This window comes from Polypterus senegalus, chromosome 10, assembly GCF_016835505.1.
Source record: "Polypterus senegalus isolate Bchr_013 chromosome 10, ASM1683550v1, whole genome shotgun sequence".
Taxonomy (NCBI): domain Eukaryota; kingdom Metazoa; phylum Chordata; class Cladistia; order Polypteriformes; family Polypteridae; genus Polypterus; species Polypterus senegalus.
Genome location: NC_053163.1, coordinates 134,505,921 through 134,530,331, shown reverse-complemented (window position 1 = coordinate 134,530,331; position 24,411 = coordinate 134,505,921). Strand labels below are relative to the sequence as shown.

General features: G+C 40.8%; 3 protein-coding genes and 2 long non-coding RNA genes across 5 annotated transcripts; 3 read left to right on the top strand and 2 right to left on the bottom strand.

Moving 5' to 3' along the window:
• The first annotated feature begins 220 nt into the window (after positions 1-220).
• On the top strand, positions 221-1,081 carry LOC120537662 (protein CTLA-2-alpha-like). The gene is made up of 3 exons (XM_039766766.1): positions 221-405; positions 723-845; positions 936-1,081. Exons 1-3 carry the CDS (start codon positions 277-279, stop codon positions 1,005-1,007), a joined length of 324 nt encoding a protein of 107 aa, XP_039622700.1. The 5' UTR covers positions 221-276; the 3' UTR covers positions 1,008-1,081.
• Positions 1,082-8,150: 7,069 nt separating this feature from the next.
• Positions 8,151-13,784, top strand: LOC120537664 (protein CTLA-2-alpha-like). The gene is made up of 4 exons (XM_039766768.1): positions 8,151-8,283; positions 10,976-11,130; positions 13,522-13,644; positions 13,736-13,784. The coding sequence occupies exons 2-4, from the start codon at positions 10,999-11,001 to the stop codon at positions 13,772-13,774; spliced, it is 294 nt and encodes a 97-aa protein (XP_039622702.1). The 5' UTR covers positions 8,151-8,283; positions 10,976-10,998; the 3' UTR covers positions 13,775-13,784.
• Positions 8,196-9,870, bottom strand: LOC120537666. The gene is made up of 2 exons (XR_005635369.1): positions 9,367-9,870; positions 8,196-8,342 (listed from the first exon to the last, which is right to left on the bottom strand). It is a non-coding gene; the product is annotated as an uncharacterized LOC120537666 (long non-coding RNA).
• Positions 13,785-19,996: 6,212 nt separating the features above from the next.
• LOC120537663 (protein CTLA-2-beta-like) lies at positions 19,997-24,000 on the top strand. The gene is made up of 4 exons (XM_039766767.1): positions 19,997-20,130; positions 22,700-22,854; positions 23,618-23,740; positions 23,831-24,000. The coding sequence occupies exons 2-4, from the start codon at positions 22,723-22,725 to the stop codon at positions 23,867-23,869; spliced, it is 294 nt and encodes a 97-aa protein (XP_039622701.1). The 5' UTR covers positions 19,997-20,130; positions 22,700-22,722; the 3' UTR covers positions 23,870-24,000.
• LOC120537667 lies at positions 20,043-22,693 on the bottom strand. The gene is made up of 2 exons (XR_005635370.1): positions 21,574-22,693; positions 20,043-20,189 (listed from the first exon to the last, which is right to left on the bottom strand). It is a non-coding gene; the product is annotated as an uncharacterized LOC120537667 (long non-coding RNA).
• Positions 24,001-24,411: the final 411 nt, after the last annotated feature.

Genomic DNA, 24,411 nt, shown 5'->3' with positions numbered 1-24,411 from the left:
CCACTCTCCTCCACCATCTGCCCTGACACTGGAGAGTCCAGACAATATAAAAGCACGTCCACCATTTCAGTCTTTGTTCCAACCTAGATTGGTAAGTCGCAGGTTTGTGTTTGTGTTGTTTGCATGAAGCCTGAAACTGCAGTGAGGGACAACTAATGGGCTCTCCGGATTCTCCTTATTTTCTGTGAAGTTCTGCTTTCTAACATTTTGTCCCTTAAATCAAATCCTGCTGTTCTTTTGATAGAGATCACAGCACGTCCTCTCTGAACCTACGTCATGAAGACGCTGCTCGTGTTGACCTGTATGGTGGTAGCTGCTGCCTGTGCCAGTGTGCACACAAGTAATCCATCCCTGGACAACACTTGGAAAGAATGGAAAAGTAGACATGGAAAACAATACTCAAAGGTAACCAATGTAGCCATGACGAGGCGGGGGGTTTGGGTTTGGCTGTTAATATTGGCAGCCAACCCCAATTAGACTTGTTAAGTTTCTAGTCATGTCAGAAGTCTTAGTGTAATGGCTGCTGGATGAAGGCACAGATGCTGTGAACAGACCTGTAATTCCCCTCAAGTAGGGGAGCATGAAGATGTTTGGGTCCTCACCACCCTCTGTATCTCTCAGGGTTCCATTTTATGCTTGTGTAGGTCTGTCATTGACAAGTTGGGCCAGGTAGGCTGATGCTTTGATATGAGTTGACTGAGCTCTTAATGTGTGTTGTGAAGGAGCAAGAGATCTACAGGCGGATGGTATGGGAAGACAACCTCAGCCGAATTGAGAAGCACAACAGAGAATACGAGGAGGGGAAGCATACCTACACCATGGGCATGAACCAGTTTACTGACATGGTAAGGTTTTGGTAGTAACACTGAGGATGGGTGTGATGCCCATATGTTCACCCACCTTTATAATTTTTATTTTTGTTTTTTTTTTTTTAGACAACAAATGATTTTAGGCTGTGGATACGGGGCAATGACCCCTACACGACTTGGGAGAAGAATAGACAATAGAAACGGTTACCAACATTGGTTTGATATTTGAATTTGTATCTAAAAGTGTCTAATAAACCTTCACTTCAGACTCATTCATGTACCAAATGCTTTATTTAAAATCTGCTCACCCATCCATAGATTTTGGAACCAACGTTTTGGAGTTCAGGGATGCAGGGGACCTGAACAGCAGCTCTGAGTAAAAGACAAGCACCAAACTTTGAAGGGGTGTCAATCCATAACTGATACATTTACACAATGGGGAAACAAAGTAAGAAAAACTTTAAATCACCTGCACGCCTTTAGGATGTGGGAAGAAAACCTAGAAAAACACCATATAGACATGATGCAGATTCCAGATAGGCAGCAACAAGGCATGGATCTGAATCCAGGAGCCTGGTGCTGTGCTAAAACTGTGCCAACCACTGTGCCACAAGGCTATTTAAACTGGATGTTGTCACATTTTGGTTCCTGAGTTGCACAAGAAAGACAGGCAGGAGAGAACTGGGCAAAGTGAGGGGAAAGTATTGGGGTCTTCTTGTCTGCCTTAATCCATGCAGTGATCACCCTTCAGGCTTAAAGACCTTGAAGACATCATCCTTGGGAGCGTTCAGCTGAAGAGAGAAAGGATTAGTGGCTGGAGCAGAGCAGAAGGTAGTCTGGACAGGACAGAATAGCATGTAAGTGATCGGCTTTAAAGCCGCCAAACATCATCAGACAGCTGCCAGCTACCAATACACAAATGAAAGTGCACCACTATCGGTCGCAATATATTCACAAATGCATAACAAAAATGATTTTATTTGTAAATTCAATGTATTCTTGCATCCCTTATTGACTGATGAAGTACAGTACACCTATCCTGCTGATTTCTGATCTGATTATTAGTGCAAGGTCGCAAGAAAGAGCCATTATCACCAGTGTTGTACATTAAAGAAGTAGGAATACTTCCACTTAAATATGTTTGAAGAATATTTCTGCTTTTTTCGTTTAAAATTGTCTGTCTATTTTCAGTTGTACTCCACTACACTTTCAAATACAAATGGCTAATTTTACTCTTTTACACATTTGTTCAGGCAATATTAAAGCAGGAAAAAAAAGGATATGTAATTGTTCACAATGCTTTACTTAACCATTTGTCTCAAATGCAAGTTACAACTGCTTCATGAAAACTTGTGTGTATGACGATGTACTAATGTGCATCGCTGGTGCTAACACCCAATCCTCTAGGGAGTCATCCCGCGTAGTCCACACCTCAGCCTGTGCAATAGGGCAGGGCTGGATGTTTGTAGGCGGGGCTGGATGTTGGTGATGCACAGTCTTAGTCTCAGTGATTTGCACCACAGAGGCTGCTGTGTACAGATGCTGTCCTTGTGGCTCTGCGTTAAATAAGGTGGGGCTTGACTTGAAAACTGCAATGAGGTGGGCTTGTGCGTTCATGTGCTGTGGTTCACTCAACTCATTACTTGTTTGTTGGTCACACATACTAGTGAATTATCCTGGGCTTCACAGGCCCATAGCAAATCAAAAAAATCTGAAATGCTATTCTTTAGAATATGAAACTAGAAAACCAAAGTGCCCAGCATTGCCTGCATAAATAAATAGGGAAAAGCTGCCTTTTGGAAATTCAATATGGCTAAACACAACCCTTAATTAGACAAAAAGATTCAATCCAACAAGACAATGAAACTGTTATCTAGATTAGTTGAAAAGAAAATGCTGTATGTACTTGCAGTCTTTGAGATCTCATCTTGGTTAGTTACTTCAAGATAAATTCTTCAGCAAGAACGCAGGGCAACAAATGCTAGGAAGTTTTTCTTCACACAAAGAACCAAAGACGCATGGAGTAAATTGCCAAGTAGTGTGGGGGAGAGTAAGGCTGTAGGGTTCTTCAGAACTTGTCCTGATGTTAGTTCGGAGGATTTAAGAGAACAGGGACAATGATCTTGTTGGTCTGAATGGCTTGTTCTTGTCACAGCTGTCTTAATGTTCATTACAGAATGCCTTTAAAATCTGTCTTTCTATCTGTCTGTCAAAGCATATTCTATACATTGTGGACTTGAACCCAGACACAGACAGATGGACATCGTTGGCTCCACCACACACTGTTTATTTACACTAATATTTACAGTTTTTTACGTGCACACAAACCCCAGTGCCTCCAGCACCGATCCCCCTCAATTCAGGCCTCACAGTCCAAATGCCTTTCTCCTGGCCGCCTCCCGTCCTCTCTCCAGCTCCGTCTCTCTTCCACCCAACTTCCGCGCTCGACTGAAGGGAGGCGGCCCCTTAAGTAGGAACCCGGATGGGCTCCAGCTGCTCCCCGGCACTCCTCCGCAGACACGGCCCAGTGTGGCGGAAGTGCTGGGCTCTATGGTTGTTCAGGCACCGGGGCGCCGCCTGGCGGTGGCTACGGGTCCCTACAGGGCTGGGCTTCCAAGCCCTTTACCCGTGGCCCCCAAAATAACCAGGGCGGACGCCCCCTCACAGTCTGGAGGAGGTACAAGCCCTCCTCCGGTCCTCCTGGGTGTCCCGGCCAGGCTCCAGCCCCGGCCGAATGCCACAACATACACACTGTAAATATATTGTATATGGGCACAAGCCTGCCCAATTCATCTCAGAGCATAGTATGGAAGCATTTGGCTCTACCCCTTGATAAGAGGCCAGTTATTTGTAACACACCGTGATGCACACATGCCCACAATGCAAAATATGCATATTAAAAAATCAGACAAAATAACTTTAAATGGAAGTTGTTTTGTTTGTATTTAGCAAAAAAAGAAAAATCTTCTTACAGTAAGCTAAATAATCGGAACTACACATTTTTGGATAAGTCAATAATTCTTACGATAAGAAAAACTAGACTTGATATCTTGATTTAAATACTTTTTACTTGGAGTAGATTTCATTTCTTGCAGGGCTCACTCACTTGTATGTTGTCAAGTTGGTGTTGTCAATGAACTTAACACACATGCCTTCAGGATATGAAAACCAGAGTTCACTGGCGAAAAGATCACCCCTCCCTTTTTCATATCCACTGTATTATCGTAATATTTCCCTCTACTTACCCTTTTCCTGTTTTCGTAAGGGTAAATGTTCTCGTCAAGTTCATTATCGGGTTGGTCTACTGTTGCACTTTAAGATGAACACATACATACATAGCTATACGCATACACACAGACCCTAACCACAACAGTGCCCTATGAATGACACAACACGCTGATTAACCCTTAGCACTTTAAATCACACAACAGCCGGTCACTCAGCACTTCAAGAGACTTACTTATTAATGGCACGAACAACATACGATGTTTTAGTGATATCTCAGACCTGAATATTACTTTTGGTCTACAAGAATACATTTAAACATACAAAGACTCAGCACTCTTGACTATAGGCCATTTATCAGCCAAGAATACCTTCTTTATCGTACTGTCCCTAACTTTTGTGTGGCGCCCTCATTCTCAGCTTTATAAACCCCGCAGCACAGAAATAATGGCAAAAATTCGGTTGTCACCAGGTGCTCAAAGAAATCTAACTTATTACTTCAATCACTCAGACATTGAGACAAAGCATAGAAAGTTAAAAGCAGCATGGTATTTATTACAAGAATAATAATAATACCACTGAAACAAAGAATAATAGAAAATAGGTACTGATAGGAAAATCTGAATATATATAGTCTTTAGAAAAAGCTTACAAAAAACTTACAGATGACAAGGATGAATGTCCCAGGGAGGCGTTTGATTTAGCAATCGATGTTCATGATGCCTTTCTGACGACCAGTGCCATCTTTGTCCATTCCTCTTCTTCTTCTTCTTCTTCTTTTGCTTTTCTCTGTCTCAAACCAAGGCATATTTATTATGAAATGCCATTCCTTGGTATCACAACACATGAATGTTCCATGCACCTGATTGGCTGACTGTCAATATGATGGATGAATTTTGCTCCCCAGGTAATAAAGTTCTTTGATATTGCCTCAGTTTTCCTTTCCCAGGCCGTAAACCCAAATGATGTCCCAGATGTCCATCCGTAACCCAGATGTCCATCCGCAAAGTAATAAATAGCCTGAGGTATCAGCTCAGCATCCTTTCCCAGGCTAAAACTAAACTAAATTAAATTAGCACTAAGCTATGAACAACTGTTATAAAAGTGAGGTATAAGGAAAGAAAACCTGCTTTGATTTGTCTTAGTTCATCTGTTGTCTTGTCTTGAACAAAATATAATGGAAAAACCAAAATGTTCGGATTTTATACACCATAACACCCACATATTCCTATATAGTGTCACTGTATAACGTACCCTATTCAGCATTGACTGCAAGGCAGTTGGCAGCCCCAAAGAGCACACAGTGCCATCAAAAGGGCACATTCCAACACACACCCAAATCTCTCATACAAAACCAACTTTGAGTCCACAATAAATCCTCCCGGCTTTAAGATGAAGGAGAGTAACCAGGTGGAGAAGGAGGCAATGTGCCAACTTCCTCTGATGCTGTCCTTATTGGGATTTAAACTTCTATTACTGGAGTTGTCAGGGAGCAGCAGTGCCCGCCATGCTATTTAGTAATAAAAAAAAATCATACCAAAACATAAAACTTTTCAAACCCACTTGACCCAACTCAAGGTTGTGAGGAAGCTGAGCCCATCTTATCAGCTTCAGGGGTAACATAGTAAAATACACAGGACAGGATGCTAGTTCATCACAGTGCCCACTCATTGAGGGCCACCCAGCTTACAGTTGCCAGTGAACCTAGTCAGCTCCAGTCAAGTCAGATGGCTGTATTGTCATACCATCCATACTTCATATTGCAGCATACAGTGGCCTGAAATAACATTCTCCAGGACCTCGGTGAAAAATACACATTAATACAGGACAAGTGCAAGACAAGTAAAGCACTACACTATGCTATAATAGATAAATAAAAAATAGGTAAGTGAATAGATAATAATAACTTGAAATATACGGTAAAAAATAAGTAATACATAATAACGGTAAAACTAATAAAAAAAACAACAGTAGTGACAAATGTAACAAATGTACTGTATATAAATTCACTAGGCAGATCTAAGGACCGGTGGGCAAGTCAGAATTCAGAGTCTGGACAGTCAAAGGGTAGAAGTTGTTGTAGTACCTATCAGAACTGGTTTAGATACTACAGTACCTTCTGCCTGATGTGGGGTGAGAGCGGTCCTTCATAATGCTGTAAGCTTTTCGCATACAACTCTTTCCAAAGATGTCTTCAATGGAGGATCCAGCGATGTTTTCTGCAGTGGACCCTTCCTTTTGTAAGACCTCACGGTCGTAGACACTGCAGTTCCCATACCAGATAGTGATGCAGCTGGTCAGAGCGCTATTGATGGTGCCCCTGTAGAATATGGTGAGAATTGGGGGAGGTAGTCTTGCATTCTTCAACCAACAAATTAAGTGAAGATGTGGCTGCACCTTCTTGGCTAAGGAGGTGATGTTAATTGACCAAGTAAAGTCACCTGCCAGGTGCAGATCAAGACATGTGGGGCCCTTGACCAGTCCCACCACTTAGCCCTCAATGTGCAGTGGAGTGTGGACAGCATAGGCCTTCCTGGAGTCAATAATCATCTTTTTCGTCACGTCCACATTAAATGACAGATTGTTGCACTGCCATCAGTATGCCAACCATTGCATTTCCATTCTGTATGCTGACTCACATGCTTGCTGAGGAGAACCCATCACCTACCTACCACACATTTTTAGGATGCCAACCACAGCACTGGAAGAAAATAAAACACGTACAAGGGCAGATCATGCAAATGACACACAGAATGATAGGGAGGCCTCTGGATTGGTGATATAATGTGCCATGTCACTCCAAATGTGTGAGTAGAGGTTATTTTAAATTCCATTTGACACTTTTTATATTTCTACTGTGAATATACTCAGCCATAAATAAGGTAAATGAGATATCAGCCGTAGACTGCGAGGGTTAAAAAGCACTGCACTATCTGATGATCAGTCATGGTAGAAAGCCAGTTGGCAAATGCAAAGTATTACTCAACTAAATTTGGGTCTCTGAGCAAAGCAAATAAAGAGAAGCCAAGGTCTGTTATCTTTAATAAGAAGTGAGCTGAGACCACTGGCTATGACTGAAACACTGGAGACCCTTCAATAAACAGTGTCTGGGAGAGATGGAGGATCATAGATTGGACACAATATACAAGACATGAGCTCGAAGTTAGGAGGAAGCTGTGCCGCCTGCATTTATTCTATAAGTGGTATACTGCACTGCAGTTAATAGGGTCGGGGCATGGGGGGGCTGACCTGAAGCTTGAAAAACTATGGGGCATCCAAAACTCCCTGCAATCTGTCATGCCCCTTTTGATTGTGACATTCTAAAGATTTTAAAGTTGTAGATAAATCCCCAGATATCCTGAATGAGGTCCCAGATGTGCTCAATGGGATTGAGATCCGGGCTCTTCCACTGCGAGGATGATCAGCTGTCCTTCCTGTCTCCCTGTAGCGCTGTCTTAGGCGTCTCACAGTGCGGACATGGCAATTTATTGCCCTAGCCACATCAGCAGTCCTCATGCCTCCCTGCAGCATGCCTAATGCACGTTCACGCAGATGAGCAGGGACCCTGGGCATCTTTCTTTGGGTGTTTTTCACAGTCGGTAGACAAGTCTCTTTAGTGTCCTGCGTTTTTAGAACTGTGACCTTAAATGCCTACTTTCTGTAAGCTGTTGAGGTCTTAACGACCATTCCACAGGTGCATGTTAATTAATTGATTATGGTTAATTGAACATGCATGGAAAACATTGTTTAAACCCTTTACAATGAAGATCTGTAAAATTATTTGGATTTTTAAAACATTATTGTTGAAATACACAGTCCTGAAAAAGGGACGTTTCTTTTTTTGCTAAATATATTTACAGCTCTCCTTGTTGTTTTTCTACTCCAGGGTGAGTCACCTTATGGCCTCCTGTCTACTAAGCAGCCATTATTGCTCATTGTGACCCCAAATGGGACAACGTGGGTTTCAGTGTAAACAATTTTTTATTAGACAAACATACACACCTGAGCCACTCTAATATCACTGGCCCATGTCACATTTCCCCAGATCTCTGGGCTCCTTAATCCCCACCTCTATTAATGTTTTACAGATGAACATCCAGTTCCTTGGCTGACAGCCTGGTCATCTTTTGTTTAGCCGAATGTCCAGTTGCCTAACAGGTGAACGAACACTGCCGCTTCACAGCCATAAGCATATAAAGGTTTCCATAGGTGGCTCCTTCTCGTCTGACATCATTATCCTCCTGGACTGGTGAGTAGTATATGCGCGTATGCCTGAACCAAATGGGTGATGGAGAGACACACCGTGGCCTGACAATTTAAACATGGCACATCAATATGGTCTGTGGACAACCACCATCTGTAAAGTTAGTGCATGGCAATTCACAAAAGATGTCATTACTCCTTTTAGTCCGAATTGTTTGTTTTTTTACTCATTGATATAAATTCTAAATTCTTAATTGTTAAGAATTAGGAAAAAAACATGCCAGACATTTTACATTTACATTTATTCACTGATGAGATGTTTTTGTACAAAGAGACTTACTAAAGAGGTCAACACAACTGAGTTACATCAGTTTGTTTTGATACAAGAGGTACAGGACAAGGGTACAAACTGAACATTGCAAATGAAGAACTCCAAATCAAACAGGATAACACAAGGATAGCTGCTCTATTCATAGCTACTAAGAGTCTTGCATGAAAACCATTATCAGTTAGAACAGAAGAGGAATTATTAACTTGAAGACCACTGTGTCCACATAATTTAATATATTTAAAAAAGGAATAAGAGAGAGGAAAAGCTGTAATCCATATTGGGACATTGGAATGTAAAATATACAGTTGGATGGTCTGTGCAAGTCACTTTAAAAAGTAAAGGTTACCGGAAAGAATCAGGTGGCTGTTGTAATGCAGATAAAAAAAGATAAAGAGAAATATTCTTTTTCTCCTTTAAACACCAGACCAAATAGTTAGCAGTTCACCTTGATCACTGAATAGGCAAAGCCCACCTGCTTTTTAAAATCCAAACTTCCCTGCTGCAAAAGCATCTGATAAACAGGATCAGGAGATGAATAGTAAGTTGAAATACCAAATTAATTCAAAATATGCTGTTGCCTAAACTAGAATGCTAACCAAATACAAAGTCAAAGAGGCTATTGCTAGCTTTTTAGCCAAAAATATACATAATGGCAAATATACTCTCAATTAAGGCATTACCCCAGGTGGTGGCACAGCTTGTGGGTTGCTTTTCCTTTCTAGGAAAGTCACAAAATAAATTTTGGAGACATTTTCAACAATTACAAAATGGTTCACCAGCATAGTTAAATGTTATTACCTTTAAGGTTTCTGCCTTGTAATGAAGTGTTTGATGATTCTGAAGAGCTGGTGGATACTTCCACTTCAGAGCTAGAGGTGTCCAAATCATGATATGTCCAGTGTAAGTGCCAAAAAGGATGGACTGGCATCCGGACTTGGGTCCAGGATAATTCCCCACCTGGCAAGGGGCCATAATTGAAGGGCCACAGGAGTGGAGGCATAACTCAGCCGGGGGATGAATGAGGAATGGTTAGTCTGAGGAAGGTTGGATATTGGGAAGAATTCATCCTCCATTGCTAGAAGTGGCAGTATTCCTTAGGCTTACTCCTAGCTTGGTTACTCCACATTAAAGAAGCCACTCAGAGTCAGAGTCGGGATGTAGAGGGCAAAGCTCGCAAAGGAGGATTGGAAGGACACATAGTGTGCTTATTGAAATAATCATACTGTGCTGGACCTGAGAGCCTGTGTACGGAAGCGTATTAGGGCCACGGTGAAAAAAAAAAAAAATACGGACACAGCGAAGAAAAAAAAAGTCTAAATGTCGAGATTAAAGTCGACGTGCTGACTTTATTCTCGACATTTCCACTTTATTCTCGCCATTTACATCAAGATTAAAGTCGACATGTTGACTTTATTCTCGACATTTCCACTTTATTCTCGCCATTTACATCAAGATTAAAGTCGACATGTTGACTTTATTCTCGACATTTCCACTTTATTCTCGCCATTTATGGCGACCCCTTCATTAATTAATGTAGCACATTAAATGCTTTATATTAAGTGTTCCCCGACCCAGTTTTTAATCTCTATGCGCTTCTTCAACTGACTTCCTCTTGCACTGTGAGGCGCAGGCAGCGATCGCCGCACATTGACTTCATGATGTTCCTGCTCTAAGAACATTCAGAATACTAAGAGAAATACTTGATATCTTCTTCACGATGAAATGCAATAAAGCATGTATTAAACATGGGTGGCGGGGGGGCACGAAATTTATACTGTGTTTGGTTAAATTGTGTCTGGTATTTGGTGGTCACACCAGCTTAATTACCACCTTAACAGTCAATGCTGACATTTGAACAGGTGCTGCTTTTGTGAGTGATAGCACATAATGTAGCGATATAAACAGCATAATATAGTTACACTTTTAATTATATGGTTTAGAGTTTCCTCTCCATTTGTGAAGCAAGTTTTTCCTTGCAGTACATGTTTTAATTTGGCACATTTTCTCTTTTTATTCTTTCTGACAAATAAAACAATCTTTCCAGTGGTAAAATCACAATTCCTAAGACGCTTAAAGATCATAATTGACATTGGATTGATATACATATGTTATGAAATGAAAAATTGGAAGAGTTTATCTTGTAATGTTTAAACATTATTGACTGCAGTTGTCACAGCCTGTGTTTGTCACCATTTGCTTTTCTCAGTGCGCTTTTGCTTCTGTGTGCATTTGTGCCCCTGTAATGGAGTGGCACTTGGCCTAGAGTTGATTCCTTGCTTGTAGGCAACACTGCTGGGTAAGACTGAAGATTCCTGCACCCTTGGAGTAAATGTGCTATGAAATGAATGTCTGAGTCTCTCTGCTATCTCGTGTAAACCTCTAGCAGCTGTCGTAATTGTTTTGACAGCAATCACTCTATAATCCTACACCATGAGGACACTGCTTCTACTGGCCTGCATTGTGGTGGCTGTTTACTCTGCCAGCCTGCACACCAGAGACCCCTCGTTGGACAGCGCCTGGGAAGAATGGAAGATCAAATTTGAGAAGCAATACACAACACAGGTAACCAGCAAAACCGCGGGCTTGGGGTTGGGAGCAGGTGGTGCCCAGCTAGGTCCATAAATATTTGGACAGAGACGACTTTTTTCTAATTTTTGGTTCTGTACATTACCACAATGAATTTTAAATGTAACAACTGAGATGCAGATAAAGTGCAGACTTTCAGCTTTAATTCAGTGGGTTGAACAAAACAATTGCATAAAAATGTGAGGCAACTAAAGTATTTTTAACACAATCCCTTCATTTCAGAGGCTCAAAAGTAATTGGACAATTAACTCAAAGGCTATTTCATGGGCAGCTGTGGGCAAGTCCGTCGTTATGTCATTATCAATTAAGCAGATAAAAGGCCTGGAGTTGATTTCCGTTGTGGTGCTTGCATGTGGAAGATTTTGCTGTGAACAGACAACATGCGGTCAAAGGAGCTCTCAATGCAGGTGAAAGAAGCCATCCTTAAGCTGTGAAAACAGAAAAAATCCATCTGAGAAACTGCTACAATATTACGAGTGGCAAAATCTACAGTTTTGTACAACCTGAGAAAGAAAGCAAGCTCTGGTGAAAAAAAGACCTGGACGTCCACAGAAGACAACAGTGGTGGATGATCACAGAATCATTTCCATGGTGGAGAGAAACCCCTTCACGACAGCCAATCAAGTGAGCAACACTCTCTGGGGAGTCGGTGTATCGAGATCCAAGTCTACCATAAAGAGAAGACTGCATGAAAGTAAATAAAGAGGGTGCACTGCAAGGTGCAAGCCACTCATAAGCCTCAAGAATAGAAAGGCTAGATTGGACTTTGCTAAAGAACATCTAAAAAAGCCAGCACAGTTCTGAAAAACATTCTTTGGACAGATGAAGCCAAGATCAACCTCTACCAGAATGATGGCAAGAAAAAAGTATGGAGAAGGCGTGGAACAGCTCATTATCCAAAGTATACCACATCATCTGTAAGACATGTGGAGGCAGTGTGATGGCTTGGGCGTGCATGGTGGCCAGTGGCACTAGGACACTAGTGTTTATTGATGATGTGACACAGGACAGAAGCAGCTGAATGAATTCTGAGGTGTTCAGAGACATACTGTCTGCTCAAATCCAGCTAAATGCAGTCCAATTGATTGGGTGGCGTTTCATGATACAGATGGACAATGACCCAAAACATACAGCCAAAGCAACCCAGGAGTTTATTAAAGCAAAGAAGTGGAAAATTCTTAAATGGCCAAGTCAGTCACCTGATCTTAACCCAACTGAGCATGCATTTCACTTGTTGAAGACTAAACTTCGGACAGAAAGCCCCACAAACAAATAGCAACTGAAAGCCGCTGCAGTAACGGCCTGGCAGAGGATTAAAAAGGAGGAAACCCAGCATCTCGTGATGTCCAGGAGTTCAAGACTTCAGGCTGTCATTGCCAGCAAAGGGTTTTCAACCAAGTGTTAGAAATCAACATTTTATTTCCAGTTATTTAATTTGTCCAATTAGTTTTGAGCCCCTGAAATAAAGGGATTGTGTTAAAAAATACTTTAGTTGCCTCACATTTTTATGCAATCTTTTTGTTCAACCCACTGAATTAAAGCTGAAAGTCTGCACTTCAACTGCATCTGAGTTGTTTCATTTAAAATTCATTGTGGTAATGTACAGAACCAAAAATTAGAAAAAAGTCGTCTCTGTCCAAATATTTATGGACATAACTGTATCTGCCAAGCAGTGCTGTCATAAAGAGATGGATTTCTAAAGCACCAATTCTGGTGCATAGTGCCAGAGAGATGATTTTGGAAGGTGGTCTGTGTTTACTGAAATTTTGTGTCAGAAACCAATTAATACATAAAAATAGCCACACACTCGAAACTGCATCCGTGGCCTAGATCTGTTGGGAAGGGAATGGATGGGGCACTTCCTGATAAGGTGTTGTGGATGTTCCTGAACCACAATGAAAAACTGAGTTAGTAGACTGAGATTTTAACTTATTCTTGCTAAGAGAGAAGGATAAACACACTTTTGCTGTACTGTTCTGGTGGGGAAGTCCCAAGTAGCTTCATTTATACAGTACAGAATACAGAACACAGGACCAGTCAGAAAACAGCAAACATCAGTAAGAGCTCATCACACTTAGGAAAAAATACAGCAAACTGAGTCATACAGGTAGAATGAACAGTGCTGATCATTTCCAATATGTACTGAAATACAACTACCGGTAATTTAACACTTCACAGAAAAGGAAAAATAAATGTGTTTCGTTCACAATTGCAAAGACCACTCTAACCAATTGTATGAGTTTGTCACTAAGAAGTAGATCAGGACAGTGTGGTGTTCATTAAGAGGAAGATGAGGGCAAAGTGAACACTTCAGTTAACCTTCAAGAGACAAGAAACTTAAGTATAACTGTGAGCTATGTTTTAAAGGAAGAGGAGAGCTCCAGACGGCTGGTGTGGGAGGATAGGCTACGCTGGATTGAGAAGCATAACAAAGAGTACATGGAGGGGAAGCACAGCTTCACCGTGGGCCTGAACGAGTTTGCTGATAAGGTACGAATTTCAGTGTCTGACTTATTTTACAGTCAAACAACAGCGATCTGCTCCTGCTTAATTTCATAAAGCATTCTGTTTTATTTTGCAGAAAAGGGAGGAGTTCAAGGCCTGTTCTTTTGTCGAGTGAATACAGCAAAGAAAAGAAGATACCATTGAATACCAGCTTGACTTAATAATATCTCTTAGATCCTGTTACATTTATAATTAGATTTTAAAGAGAAATTCTTCAAAACTAAATTAAAAATATAAATATATATATTGCCTTTGTTTACTCCTCTGGTTATTCATGGTATCATGTAACACAGTATATTAAGGCCATCCACAATTATTTTTCTGCACAAATCGTAAACTCCATGACTATTGATTGAAAACACAAACACAACGTTCCTTTCCATAGTAAACACCACCCTTAGACAGTGCTGCATGGTCTGGGAGTGATGCCAATGTCACACTTCTCCGAGTTGCCAGGTTGCTCTCCTTCAGTCCATTCACCCCATCAGCTTTGTTAATGTTCTGTTGATGAACACCCAATCTGTCCTCACACACAGGCGGTCTCTTTGGTGGACAGATCTGTAAACCTTTATTCCACTCACTTCCACCATCTGTCCTGCCACTTCAGAGTTCAGACAATATAAAAGCACATCCACCATTTCAGTCTTTGACCCAACACAGACTGGTAAGTAGACTGCAGGCAGCTGTTGGCTCACAGGTTTCTGTTTGTGTTGTATGCATGAAACCTTGAACTGAGGAGAAGTGTAAGGAAGCAGAGGGACAACTAATGGGATCTCCTGGTTCTCCTTAACTTCTGAGAGCTTTGGCCTCCTAACATTTTGTCTCTTAAATCAAATGCTGCTGTTCTTTTAAGATCATAGCACGTCCTTCCTGCACCTACATCATGAAGACGCTGCTCGTGTTGACCTGCATGGTGCTTGCTGCTGCCTGTGCTTGTGTGCACACAAGGAATTCATCACTGGACAAGGCCTGGGAGGAATGGAAGCGCATACATGGAAAGCAATACTCAAAGGTGACTGATGCAGCCATGGGGACGGGTGACATTGGCAGATGACTTCAACCAGACCTGTTAAGTTTCTAGTCATGTCAGAAGTCTTAGTGTAAGGGCCGGCTGGATAAAGGCACAGATGCTCTGAACAGACCTGTAATTCCCCTCAAGTAGGGAAGCATGAAGATGTTTGGGTCCTCACCACCCTCTGTATCTCTCAGGGTTCCATTTTATGCTTGTGTAGGTCTGTCTTTGACAAGTTGGGCCAGGTAGGCTGATGCTTTAATTTGAGTTGACTGAGTTCATAATGTGTGTTGTGAAGGAGCGAAAGATCTACAGGCGGATGGTATGGGAAGACAACCTCAGCCAAATTGAGAAGCACAATAGAGAATACGAGGAGGGGAAGCATAGCTACACCATGGGTCTGAACCAATTTACTGACATGGTAAGGTTTTGGTAGTAACACTGAGGATGTGTGTGATGCCCATATGTTCACCCGCCTTTATAATTTTTATTTTTGTTTTTTTTTTAAACAGCAATTGAGTTTGGGCTGTCGATGCAGGGCATATACCCGTTTGTGACTTGGGAGAAGAAGTACAGACAGCAGAAATGGTTACCAACATTGTTTTGATATTTGGATTTGCAAAGGTACCTAATAAAACTTCACGTCAGACTTCTTCATGTACCTAATGCTTTATTCAAAATCTGCTCACCCATCCACAGATTATGGAACCAACATATTGAAGTTCAGAGCTGTAGGGAGACCTGAACAGCAGCTCTGAGAACAAGACTACCACTAAACTTTGAAGGGGTGTCAATCCATAACTGATACATTTACACAATGGGGAAAAGGTAGTCTGGACAGGACAGAATAGCATGTAAGTGATCGGCTTTAAAGCCTCCAAACATCATTGGACAGCTGCCATACGTCCTACCCTCCACAAATGATCCCACACCAATACACTGGGTTATTTGAGAGACTATTTCTCTTTGCATTGGATCAGGGTGAACCAGCCCCAGAAAATGAAAGTGCACCACTATCGGTCGCAATATATTCACAAATGCATTATATAAATTATTTTATTTGTAAATTCAATGTATTCTTGCATCCCTTATTGACTGATGAAGTACAGTACACCTATCCTGCTAATTTCTGATCTGATTATTAGTGCAAGGTCGCAAGAAAGAGCCATTATCACCAGTGTTGTACATTAAAGAAGTAGGAATACTTCCACTTAAATATGTTTGAAGAATATTTCTGCTTTTTTCGTTTAAAATTGTCTGTCTATTTTCAGTTGTACTCCACTACACTTTCAAAGACAAATGGCTAATTTTACTCTTTTACACATTTGTTCAGGCAATATTAAAGCAGGAAAAAAAAGGATATGTAATTGTTCACAATGCTTTACTCAACCATTTGTCTCAAATGCAAGTTACAACTGCTTCATGAAAACTTGTGTGTATGACGATGTACTAATGTGCATCGCTGGTGCTAACACCCAATCCTCTAGGGAGTCATCCTGCATAGTCCACACCTCAGCCTGTGCAATAGGGCAGGGCTGATGTTTGTAGGCGGGGCTGGATGTTGGTGATGCACAGTCTTAGTCTCAGTGATTTGCACCACAGAGGCTGCTGTGTACAGATGCTGTCCTTGTGGTTGTGCGTTAAATAAGGTGGGGTATGACTTGAAAACTGCAATGAGGTGGACTTGTGCGTTCATGTGCTGTGGTTCACTCAACTCATTACTTGTTTGTTGGTCACACATATTAGTGAATTATCCTGGGCTTCACAGGCCCATAACAAACCAAAAAAATCTGAAATGCCATTCTTTAGAATATGAAACTAGAAATGTTAAACTCTACGCAAACAGTCAAAGCCAAAGTACACAGCATTGCCTGTATAAATAAATAGGCAAAAGCTGCCTTTTGGAAATTCAATATGGCTAAACACAACCCTTGATTAGACAAAAAAATTCAATCCAACAAGACAATGAAACTGTTATCTAGATTAGTTGAAAAGAAAATGTTGTATGTACTTGCAGTCTTTGAGATCTCATCTTGGTTAGTTACTTCAAGATAAATTCTTCAACAAGAATGCAGGGCAACAAATGCTAGGAAGTTTTTCTTCACACAAAGAACCAAAGACGCATGGAGTAAATTACCAAGTAGTGTGGTGGAGAGTAAGGCTGTAGGGTTCTTCAGAACTTGTCCTGGTGTTAGTTTGGAGGATTTAAGAGAACAGGGACAATGATCTTGTTGGTCTGAATGGCTTGTTCTTGTCACAGCTTTTTTAATGTTCATTACAGAATGCCTTTAAAATTTGTCTTTCCATCTGTCTGTCAAAGCATATTCTATACATACACACTGTAAATATATTGTATATGGGCACAAGCCTGCCCAATTCATCTCAGAGCATAGTATGGAAGCATTTGGCTCTAGCCCTTGATAAGAGGCCAGTTCTTTGTAACACACCCTGATGCACACACACCCACAATGCAAAACATGCATATTAAAAAATCAGACAAAATAACTTTAAATGGAAGTTGTTTTGTTTGTATTTAGCAAAAAAAAAAATCAAAGGGATAAATAAAATTTACTTGACATCATTTCTTACAGTAAGCTAAATAATAGGAACGACACATTTTTGGATAAGTCAATAATTCTTACGATAAGGAAAACTAGACTTGATATCTTGATTTAAATACCTTTCACTTGGAACAGATTTCATTTCTTGCAGGGCTCACTCACTTGTATGTTGCCAAGTTGGTGTTCTCAATGAACTTAACACACATGCCTTCAGGATATGAAAACCAGAGTTCACTTGCGAAAAGATCACCCCTCCCTTTTTCATACCCACGTATTCCTATATAGTGTCACAGTATAACGTACCCTATTCAGCATTGACTGCAAGGCAGTTGGCAGCCCCAAAGAGCACACAGTGCCATCAAAAGGGCACATTCCAACACACACCCAAATCGCTCATACTGGACCAACTTTGAGTCCACAATAAATCCTCCCGGCTTTAAGATAAAAGAGAGTAACCAGGTGGAGAAGGAGGCAATGTGCCAACTTCCTCTGATGCTGTCCTTATTGGGATTTAAACTTCTATTACTGGAGTTGTCAGGGAGCAGCGGTGCCCACCATGCTGTTCAGTAATAAAAAAAAATATCATGCCCAAACATAAAACTTTTCAAACCCACTTCACCCAACTCAAGGTTGTGAGGAAGCTGAGCCCATCTTATCAGCTTCAGGGGTAACATAGTAAAATACACAGGACAGGATGCTAGTTCATCACAGTGCCCACTCATTGAGGGCCACCCAGCTTACAGTTGCCAGTGAACCTAGTCAGCTCCAGTCAAGTCAGATGGCTGTATTGTCATACCATCCATACTTCATATTGCAGCATACAGTGGCCTGAAATAACATTCTCCAGGACCTCGGTGAAAAATACACATTAATACAGGACAAGTGCAAGACAAGTAAAGCACTACACTATGCTATAATAGATAAATAAAAAATAGGTAAGTGAATAGATAATAATAACTTGAAATAGACGGTAAAAAATAAGTAATACATAATAACGGTAAAACTAATAAAAAAAACAACAGTAGTGACAAATGTAACAAATGTACTGTATATAAATTCACTAGGCAGATCTAAGGACCGGTGGGCAAGTCAGAATTCAGAGTCTGGACAGTCAAAGGGTAGAAGTTGTTGTAGTACCTATCAGAACTGGTTTAGATACTACAGTACCTTCTGCCTGATGTGGGGTGAGAGCGGTCCTTCATAATGCTGTAAGCTTTTCGCATACAGCACTTTCCAAAGATGTCATCAATGGAGGATCCAGCGATGTTTTCTGCAGTGGACCCTTCCTTTTGTAAGACCTCACGGTCGTAGACACTGCAGTTCCCAAACCAGATAGTAATGCATCTGGTCAGAGCGCTATTGATGGTGCCCCTGTAGAATATGGTGAGAATTGAGGGAAGTAGTCTTGCATTATTCAACCAACAAATTAAGTGAAGACGTGGCTGCACCTTCTTGGCTACGGAGGTGATGTTAATTGACCAAGTAAAGTCAGCTGCCAGGTGCACATCAAGACATGTGGGGCCCTTGACCAGTTCCACCGCTTAGTCCTTAATATACAGTGGAGTGTGGACAGCATAGGCCTTCCTGGAGTCAATAGTCATCTTTTTCGTCACGTCCACATTAAATGACAGATTGTTGCACTGTGCATCAGTCTGCATCAGTCTGCCAGCCATTGCATTTCCATTCTGTATGCTGACTCACATGCTTGCTGAGGAGAACCCATCACCTACCTACCACACATTTTTAGGATGCCAACCACAGCACTGAAAGAAAATAAAACACGTACAAGGGCAGATCATGCAAATGACACACAGAATGATAGGGAGGCCTCTGGATTGGTGATATAATGTGCCATGTCACTCCAAATGTGTGAGCAGAGGTTATTTTAAATTCCATTTGACACTTTTTATATTTCTACTGTGAATATACTCACCCATAAATAAGGTAAATGAGATATCAGCCGTAGACTGCGAGGGTTAAAAAGCACTGCACTATCTGATGATCAGTCATGGTAGAAAGCCAGTTGGCAAATGCAAAGTATTACTCAACTAAATTTGGGTCTCTGAGCAAAGCAAATAAAGAGAAGCCAAGGTCTGTTATCTTTAATAAGAAGTGAGCTGAGACCACTGGCTATGACTGAAACACTGGAGACCCTTCAATAAACAGTGTCTGGGAGAGATGGAGGATCATAGATTGGACACAATATACAAGACATGAGCTCGAAGTTAGGAGGAAGCTGTGCCGCCTGCTTTTATTCTATAAGTGGTATACTGCACTGCAGTTAATGGGGTCGGGGTATGGGGGGGCTGACCTGAAGCTTGAAAAACTATGGGGCATCCAAAACTCCCTGCAATCTGTCATGCCCCTTTTGATTGTGACATTCTAAAGATTTTAAAGTTGTAGATAAATTCCCAGATATCGTGAATGAATCCATATTCCCAACAGACTAAGTCCTTGGTGGCAGCCTTAAAATTTGTATGGTTGCCAGTATCTTTGTATTTATTTACAGCTCTCCTTGTTGTTTTTCTACTCCAGGGTGAGTCACCTTATGGCCTCCTGTCCACTAAGCAGTCATTATTGCTCATTGTGACCCCAAATGGGACAACGTGGGTTTCAGTGTAAACAATTTTTTATTAGACAAACATACACACCTGAGCCACTCTAATATCACTGGCCCATGTCACATTTCCCCAGATCTCTGGGCTCCTTAATCCCCACCTCTATTAATGTTTTACAGATGAACATCCAGTTCCTTGGCTGACAGCCTGGTCATCTTTTGTTTAGCCGAATGTCCAGTTGCCTAATAGGTGAACGAACACTGCCGCTTCACAGCCATAAGCATATAAAGGTTTCCATAGGTGGCTCCTTCTCGTCTGACATCATTATCCTCCTGGACTGGTGAGTAGTATATGCGCGTATGCCTGAACCAAATGGGTGATGGAGAGACACACCGTGGCCTGACAATTTAAACATGGCACATCAATATGGTCTGTGGACAACCACCATCTGTAAAGTTAGTGCATGGCAATTCACAAAAGATGTCATTACTCCTTTTAGTCCGAATTGTTTGTTTTTTTACTCATTGATATAAATTCTAAATTCTTAATTGTTAAGAATTAGGAAAAAAACATGCCAGACATTTTACATTTACATTTATTCACTGATGAGATGTTTTTGTACAAAGAGACTTACTAAAGAGGTCAACACAACTGAGTTACATCAGTTTGTTTTGATACAAGAGGTACAGGACAAGGGTACAAACTGAACATTGCAAATGAAGAACTCCAAATCAAACAGGATAACACAAGGATAGCTGCTCTATTCATAGCTACTAAGAGTCTTGCATGAAAACCATTATCAGTTAGAACAGAAGAGGAATTATTAACTTGAAGACCACTGTGTCCACATAATTTAATATATTTAAAAAAGGAATAAGAGAGAGGAAAAGCTGTAATCCATATTGGGACATTGGAATGTAAAATATACATTTGGATGGTCTGTGCAAGTCACTTTAAAAAGTAAAGGTTACCGGAAAGAATCAGGTGGCTGTTGTAATGCAGATAAAAAAGATAAAGAGAAAATATTAATTTTCTCCTTTAAACACCAGACCAAATAGTTAGCAGTTCACCTTGATCACTGAATTGGCAAAGCCCACCTGCCTTTTAAAATCCAAACTTCCCTGCTGCAAAAGCATCTGATAAACAGGATCAGGAGATGAATAGTAAGTTGAAATACCAAATTAATTCAAAATATGCTGTGGCCTAAACCAGAATGCTAACCAAATACAAAGTCAAAGAGGCTATTGCTACCTTTTTTAGCCAAAAATATACACAATTTCTCACAGACAATCTTATCTCAGAGACTGAAGAAGACATCACACCGGTTTCTAACGTTTTTACCAGGGATGCTATGCATGACAAATATTAATAATGACTAGTGAAATACCAAATCTAGAAACCAGAGAGCTATATATTTTTTTCTATTACAGTATATAGTGCTTTTCCTATCTATCTATCTATCTATCTATCTATCTATCTATCTATCTATCTGTGGATTTCCTCTTGGAAGTCCTGTTTGCTCCAAAGTGCAGGCTCACTTGATTAATAAATTATAAATCAGTGTACATGTGCCAAAAATAAAGTGTGCAGAACAAAACTGGACAGCTAAAAGGTAATGGGAAAAAATATACACAATGGCAAATATACTCTCAATTAAGGCATTACCCCAGGTGGTGGCACAGCTTGTTGGTTGCTTTTCCTTTCTAGGAAAGTCACAAAATAAATTTTGGAGACATTTTCAACAATTACAAAATGGTTCACCTACATAGTTAAATGTTATTACCTTTAAGGTTTCTGCCTTGTAATGAAGTGTTTGATGATTCTGAAGAGCTGGTGGATACTTCCACTTCAGAGCTAGAGGTGTCCAACTATTATGATATGTCCAGTGTAAGTGCCAAAAAGGATGGACTGGCATCCGGACTTGGGTCCAGGATAATTCTCCACCTGGCAAGGGTCCATAATAGAAGAGCCACAGGAGTGGAGGCATAACTCAGCCGGGGGATGAATGAGGAATGGTTAGTCTGAGGAAGGTTGGATATTGGGAAGAATTCATCCTCCATTGCTAGAAGTGGCAGTATTCCTTAGGCTTACTCCTAGCTTGGTTACTCCACATTAAAGAAGCCACTCAGAGTCAGAGTCGGGATGTAGAGGGCAAAGCTCGCAAAGGAGGATTGGAAGGACACATAGTGTGCTTATTGAAATAATCATACTGTGCTGGACCTGAGAGCCTCTGAAATTGTAGTTGTTAAATAAATATTATTTATTTGAACCTTATACTGTGTTTGGTTAAATTGTGTCTGGTATTTGGTGGTCACACCAGCTTACTTACCACCTTAACAGTCAATGCTGACATTTGAACAGGTGCTGCTTTTGTGAGTGATAGCACATAATGTAGCGATATAAACAGCATAATATAGTTACACTTTTAATTATATGGTTTAGTGGTTCCTCTCCATTTGTGAACAAAGTTTTTCCTTGCAGTACATGTTTTGCTTTGGCAGATTTTTTCTTTTTATTCTTTCTGATAAATAAAACAATCTTTCCAGTGGTAAAATCACAATTTCTAAGACGCTTAAAGATCATAATTGACATTGGATTGATATACATATGTTATGAAATGAAAAATTGGAAGAGTTTATCTTGTAATGTTTAAACATTATTGACTGCAGTTGTCACAGCCTGTGTTTGTCACCATTTGCTTTTCTCAGTGCGCTTTTGCTTCTGTGTGCATTTGTGCCCCTGTAATGGAGTGGCACTTGGCCTAGAGTTGATTCCTTGCTTGTAGGCAACACTGCTGGGTAAGACTGAAGATTCCTGCACCCTTGGAGTAAATGTGCTATGAAATGAATGTCTGAGTCTCTCTGCTATCTCGTGTAAACCTCTAGCAGCTGTCGTAATTGTTTTGACAGCAATCACTCTATAATCCTACACCATGAGGACACTGCTTCTTCTGGCCTACATTGTGGTGGCTGTTTACTCTGCCAGCCTGCACACCAGAGACCCCTCGTTGGACAGCGCCTGGGAAGAATGGAAGATCACATTTGAGAAGCAATACACAACACAGGTAACCAGCAAAACCGCGGGCTTGGGATTGGGAGCAGGTGGTGCCCAGCTGGTACTATCTGCCAAGCAGTGCTGTCATAAAGAGATGGATTTCTAAAGCACCAATTCTGGTGCATAGTGCCAGAGAGATGATTTTGGAAGGTGGTCTGTGTTTACTGAATTTTTGTGTCGGAAACCAATTAATACATAAAAATAGCCACACACTCGAAACTGCATCCATGGCCTAGATCTGTGGGGAAGGAAATAAATGGGGCACAACCTGTTAAGGTGTTGTGGATGTTCTTGAACCACAACGAAAAACTGAGTTAGTAGACTGAGATTTTAACTTATTCTTTCTAAGAGAGACGGATAAACACTCTTTTGCTGTACTGTTCTGTTGGGGAAGTCCCAAGTAGCTTCATTTATACAGTACAGAATACAGAACACAGGACCAGTCAGAAAACAGCGAACATCAGTAAGAGCTCATCACACTTAGGAAAAAATACAGCAAAATGAGTCATACAGGTAGAATGAACAGTGCTGATCATTTCCAATATGTACTGAAATACAACTACCGGTAATTTAACACTTCACAGACAAGGAAAAATAAATGTAATTCCTTCACAATTGCAAACACCACTCTAACCAATTGTATGAGTTTGTCACTAAGAAGTAGATCAGGACAGTGTGGTGTTCATTAAGAGGAAGACGAGGGCAAAGTGAACACTTCAGTTAACCTTCAAGAGACAAGAAACTTAAGTATAACTGTGAGCTATGTTTTAAAGGAAGAGGAGAGCTCCAGACGGCTGGTGTGGGAGGATACGCTACGTTGGACTGAGAAGCATAACAAAGAGTACAAGGAGGGGAAGCACAGCTTCACTGTGGGCCTGAACGAGTTTGCTGATATGGTACGATATCAGTGTCTGACTTATTTTATGGTCAAACAAAAGCGAGCTGCCTCTGCTTAATTTAATAAAGCATTCTGTTTTATTTTGCAGAAAATGGAGGAGTTCCAGCCCTGTTCTTTTGACGAGTGAATACAGCAAAGAAAAGGAGATACCATTGAATACCAGCTTGACTTAATAATATCTCTTAGATCCTGTTACATTTATAATTAGATTTTAAAGAGAAGTTCTTCAAAACTAAATTAAAAATATCAATACATATATTGCCTTTCTTTACTCCTCTGGTTATTCATGGTATCATGTTATATATTAATATCTCCCACATACCTCAGCAGACATAAAATGCACACACTTATATGTACATGCAAAGTTAATGGCTGTCCTTTCACAATAAAATTTCAGATCTGTGGATGTCATGGACTTTATACATACCTTGTGACCATTAGGGGGCACTGCCAGGCACCTTAACCTCAAATCCAACTTGGCAGACACAAGTCACAGGTTCAAATGTACTCCTTTTACTAAATACAATACCTTTTAAATTGGCTTCTTCCACAACAAACTGAAAGACTATTCCTTTTTTCCCTCAAATCCTCCACTCCTCCAGGCAAGTGTTGTCCTCTTCCACCCAACTGTGGCTCACCTGGATGGGGTTGAATAGCTTCTTTTATGCC

What these genes read in the sequence shown, in the direction of transcription:
- LOC120537662 (XM_039766766.1), top strand. Translation starts at nt 277, where the DNA reads ATGAAGACGCTGCTCGTGTTGACCTGTATGGTGGTAGCTGCTGCCTGT. An exon ending in ATGGAAAACAATACTCAAAG is followed by an intron (nt 406 to 722) that starts GTAACCAATGTA and finishes TGTGTTGTGAAG; the next exon opens with GAGCAAGAGATCTACAGGCG. An exon ending in TGAACCAGTTTACTGACATG is followed by an intron (nt 846 to 935) that starts GTAAGGTTTTGG and finishes TTTTTTTTTTAG; the next exon opens with ACAACAAATGATTTTAGGCT.
- LOC120537664 (XM_039766768.1), top strand. Translation starts at nt 10,999, where the DNA reads ATGAGGACACTGCTTCTACTGGCCTGCATTGTGGTGGCTGTTTACTCT. An exon ending in AGAAGCAATACACAACACAG is followed by an intron (nt 11,131 to 13,521) that starts GTAACCAGCAAA and finishes TATGTTTTAAAG; the next exon opens with GAAGAGGAGAGCTCCAGACG. An exon ending in TGAACGAGTTTGCTGATAAG is followed by an intron (nt 13,645 to 13,735) that starts GTACGAATTTCA and finishes TTTATTTTGCAG; the next exon opens with AAAAGGGAGGAGTTCAAGGC.
- LOC120537663 (XM_039766767.1), top strand. Translation starts at nt 22,723, where the DNA reads ATGAGGACACTGCTTCTTCTGGCCTACATTGTGGTGGCTGTTTACTCT. An exon ending in AGAAGCAATACACAACACAG is followed by an intron (nt 22,855 to 23,617) that starts GTAACCAGCAAA and finishes TATGTTTTAAAG; the next exon opens with GAAGAGGAGAGCTCCAGACG. An exon ending in TGAACGAGTTTGCTGATATG is followed by an intron (nt 23,741 to 23,830) that starts GTACGATATCAG and finishes TTTATTTTGCAG; the next exon opens with AAAATGGAGGAGTTCCAGCC.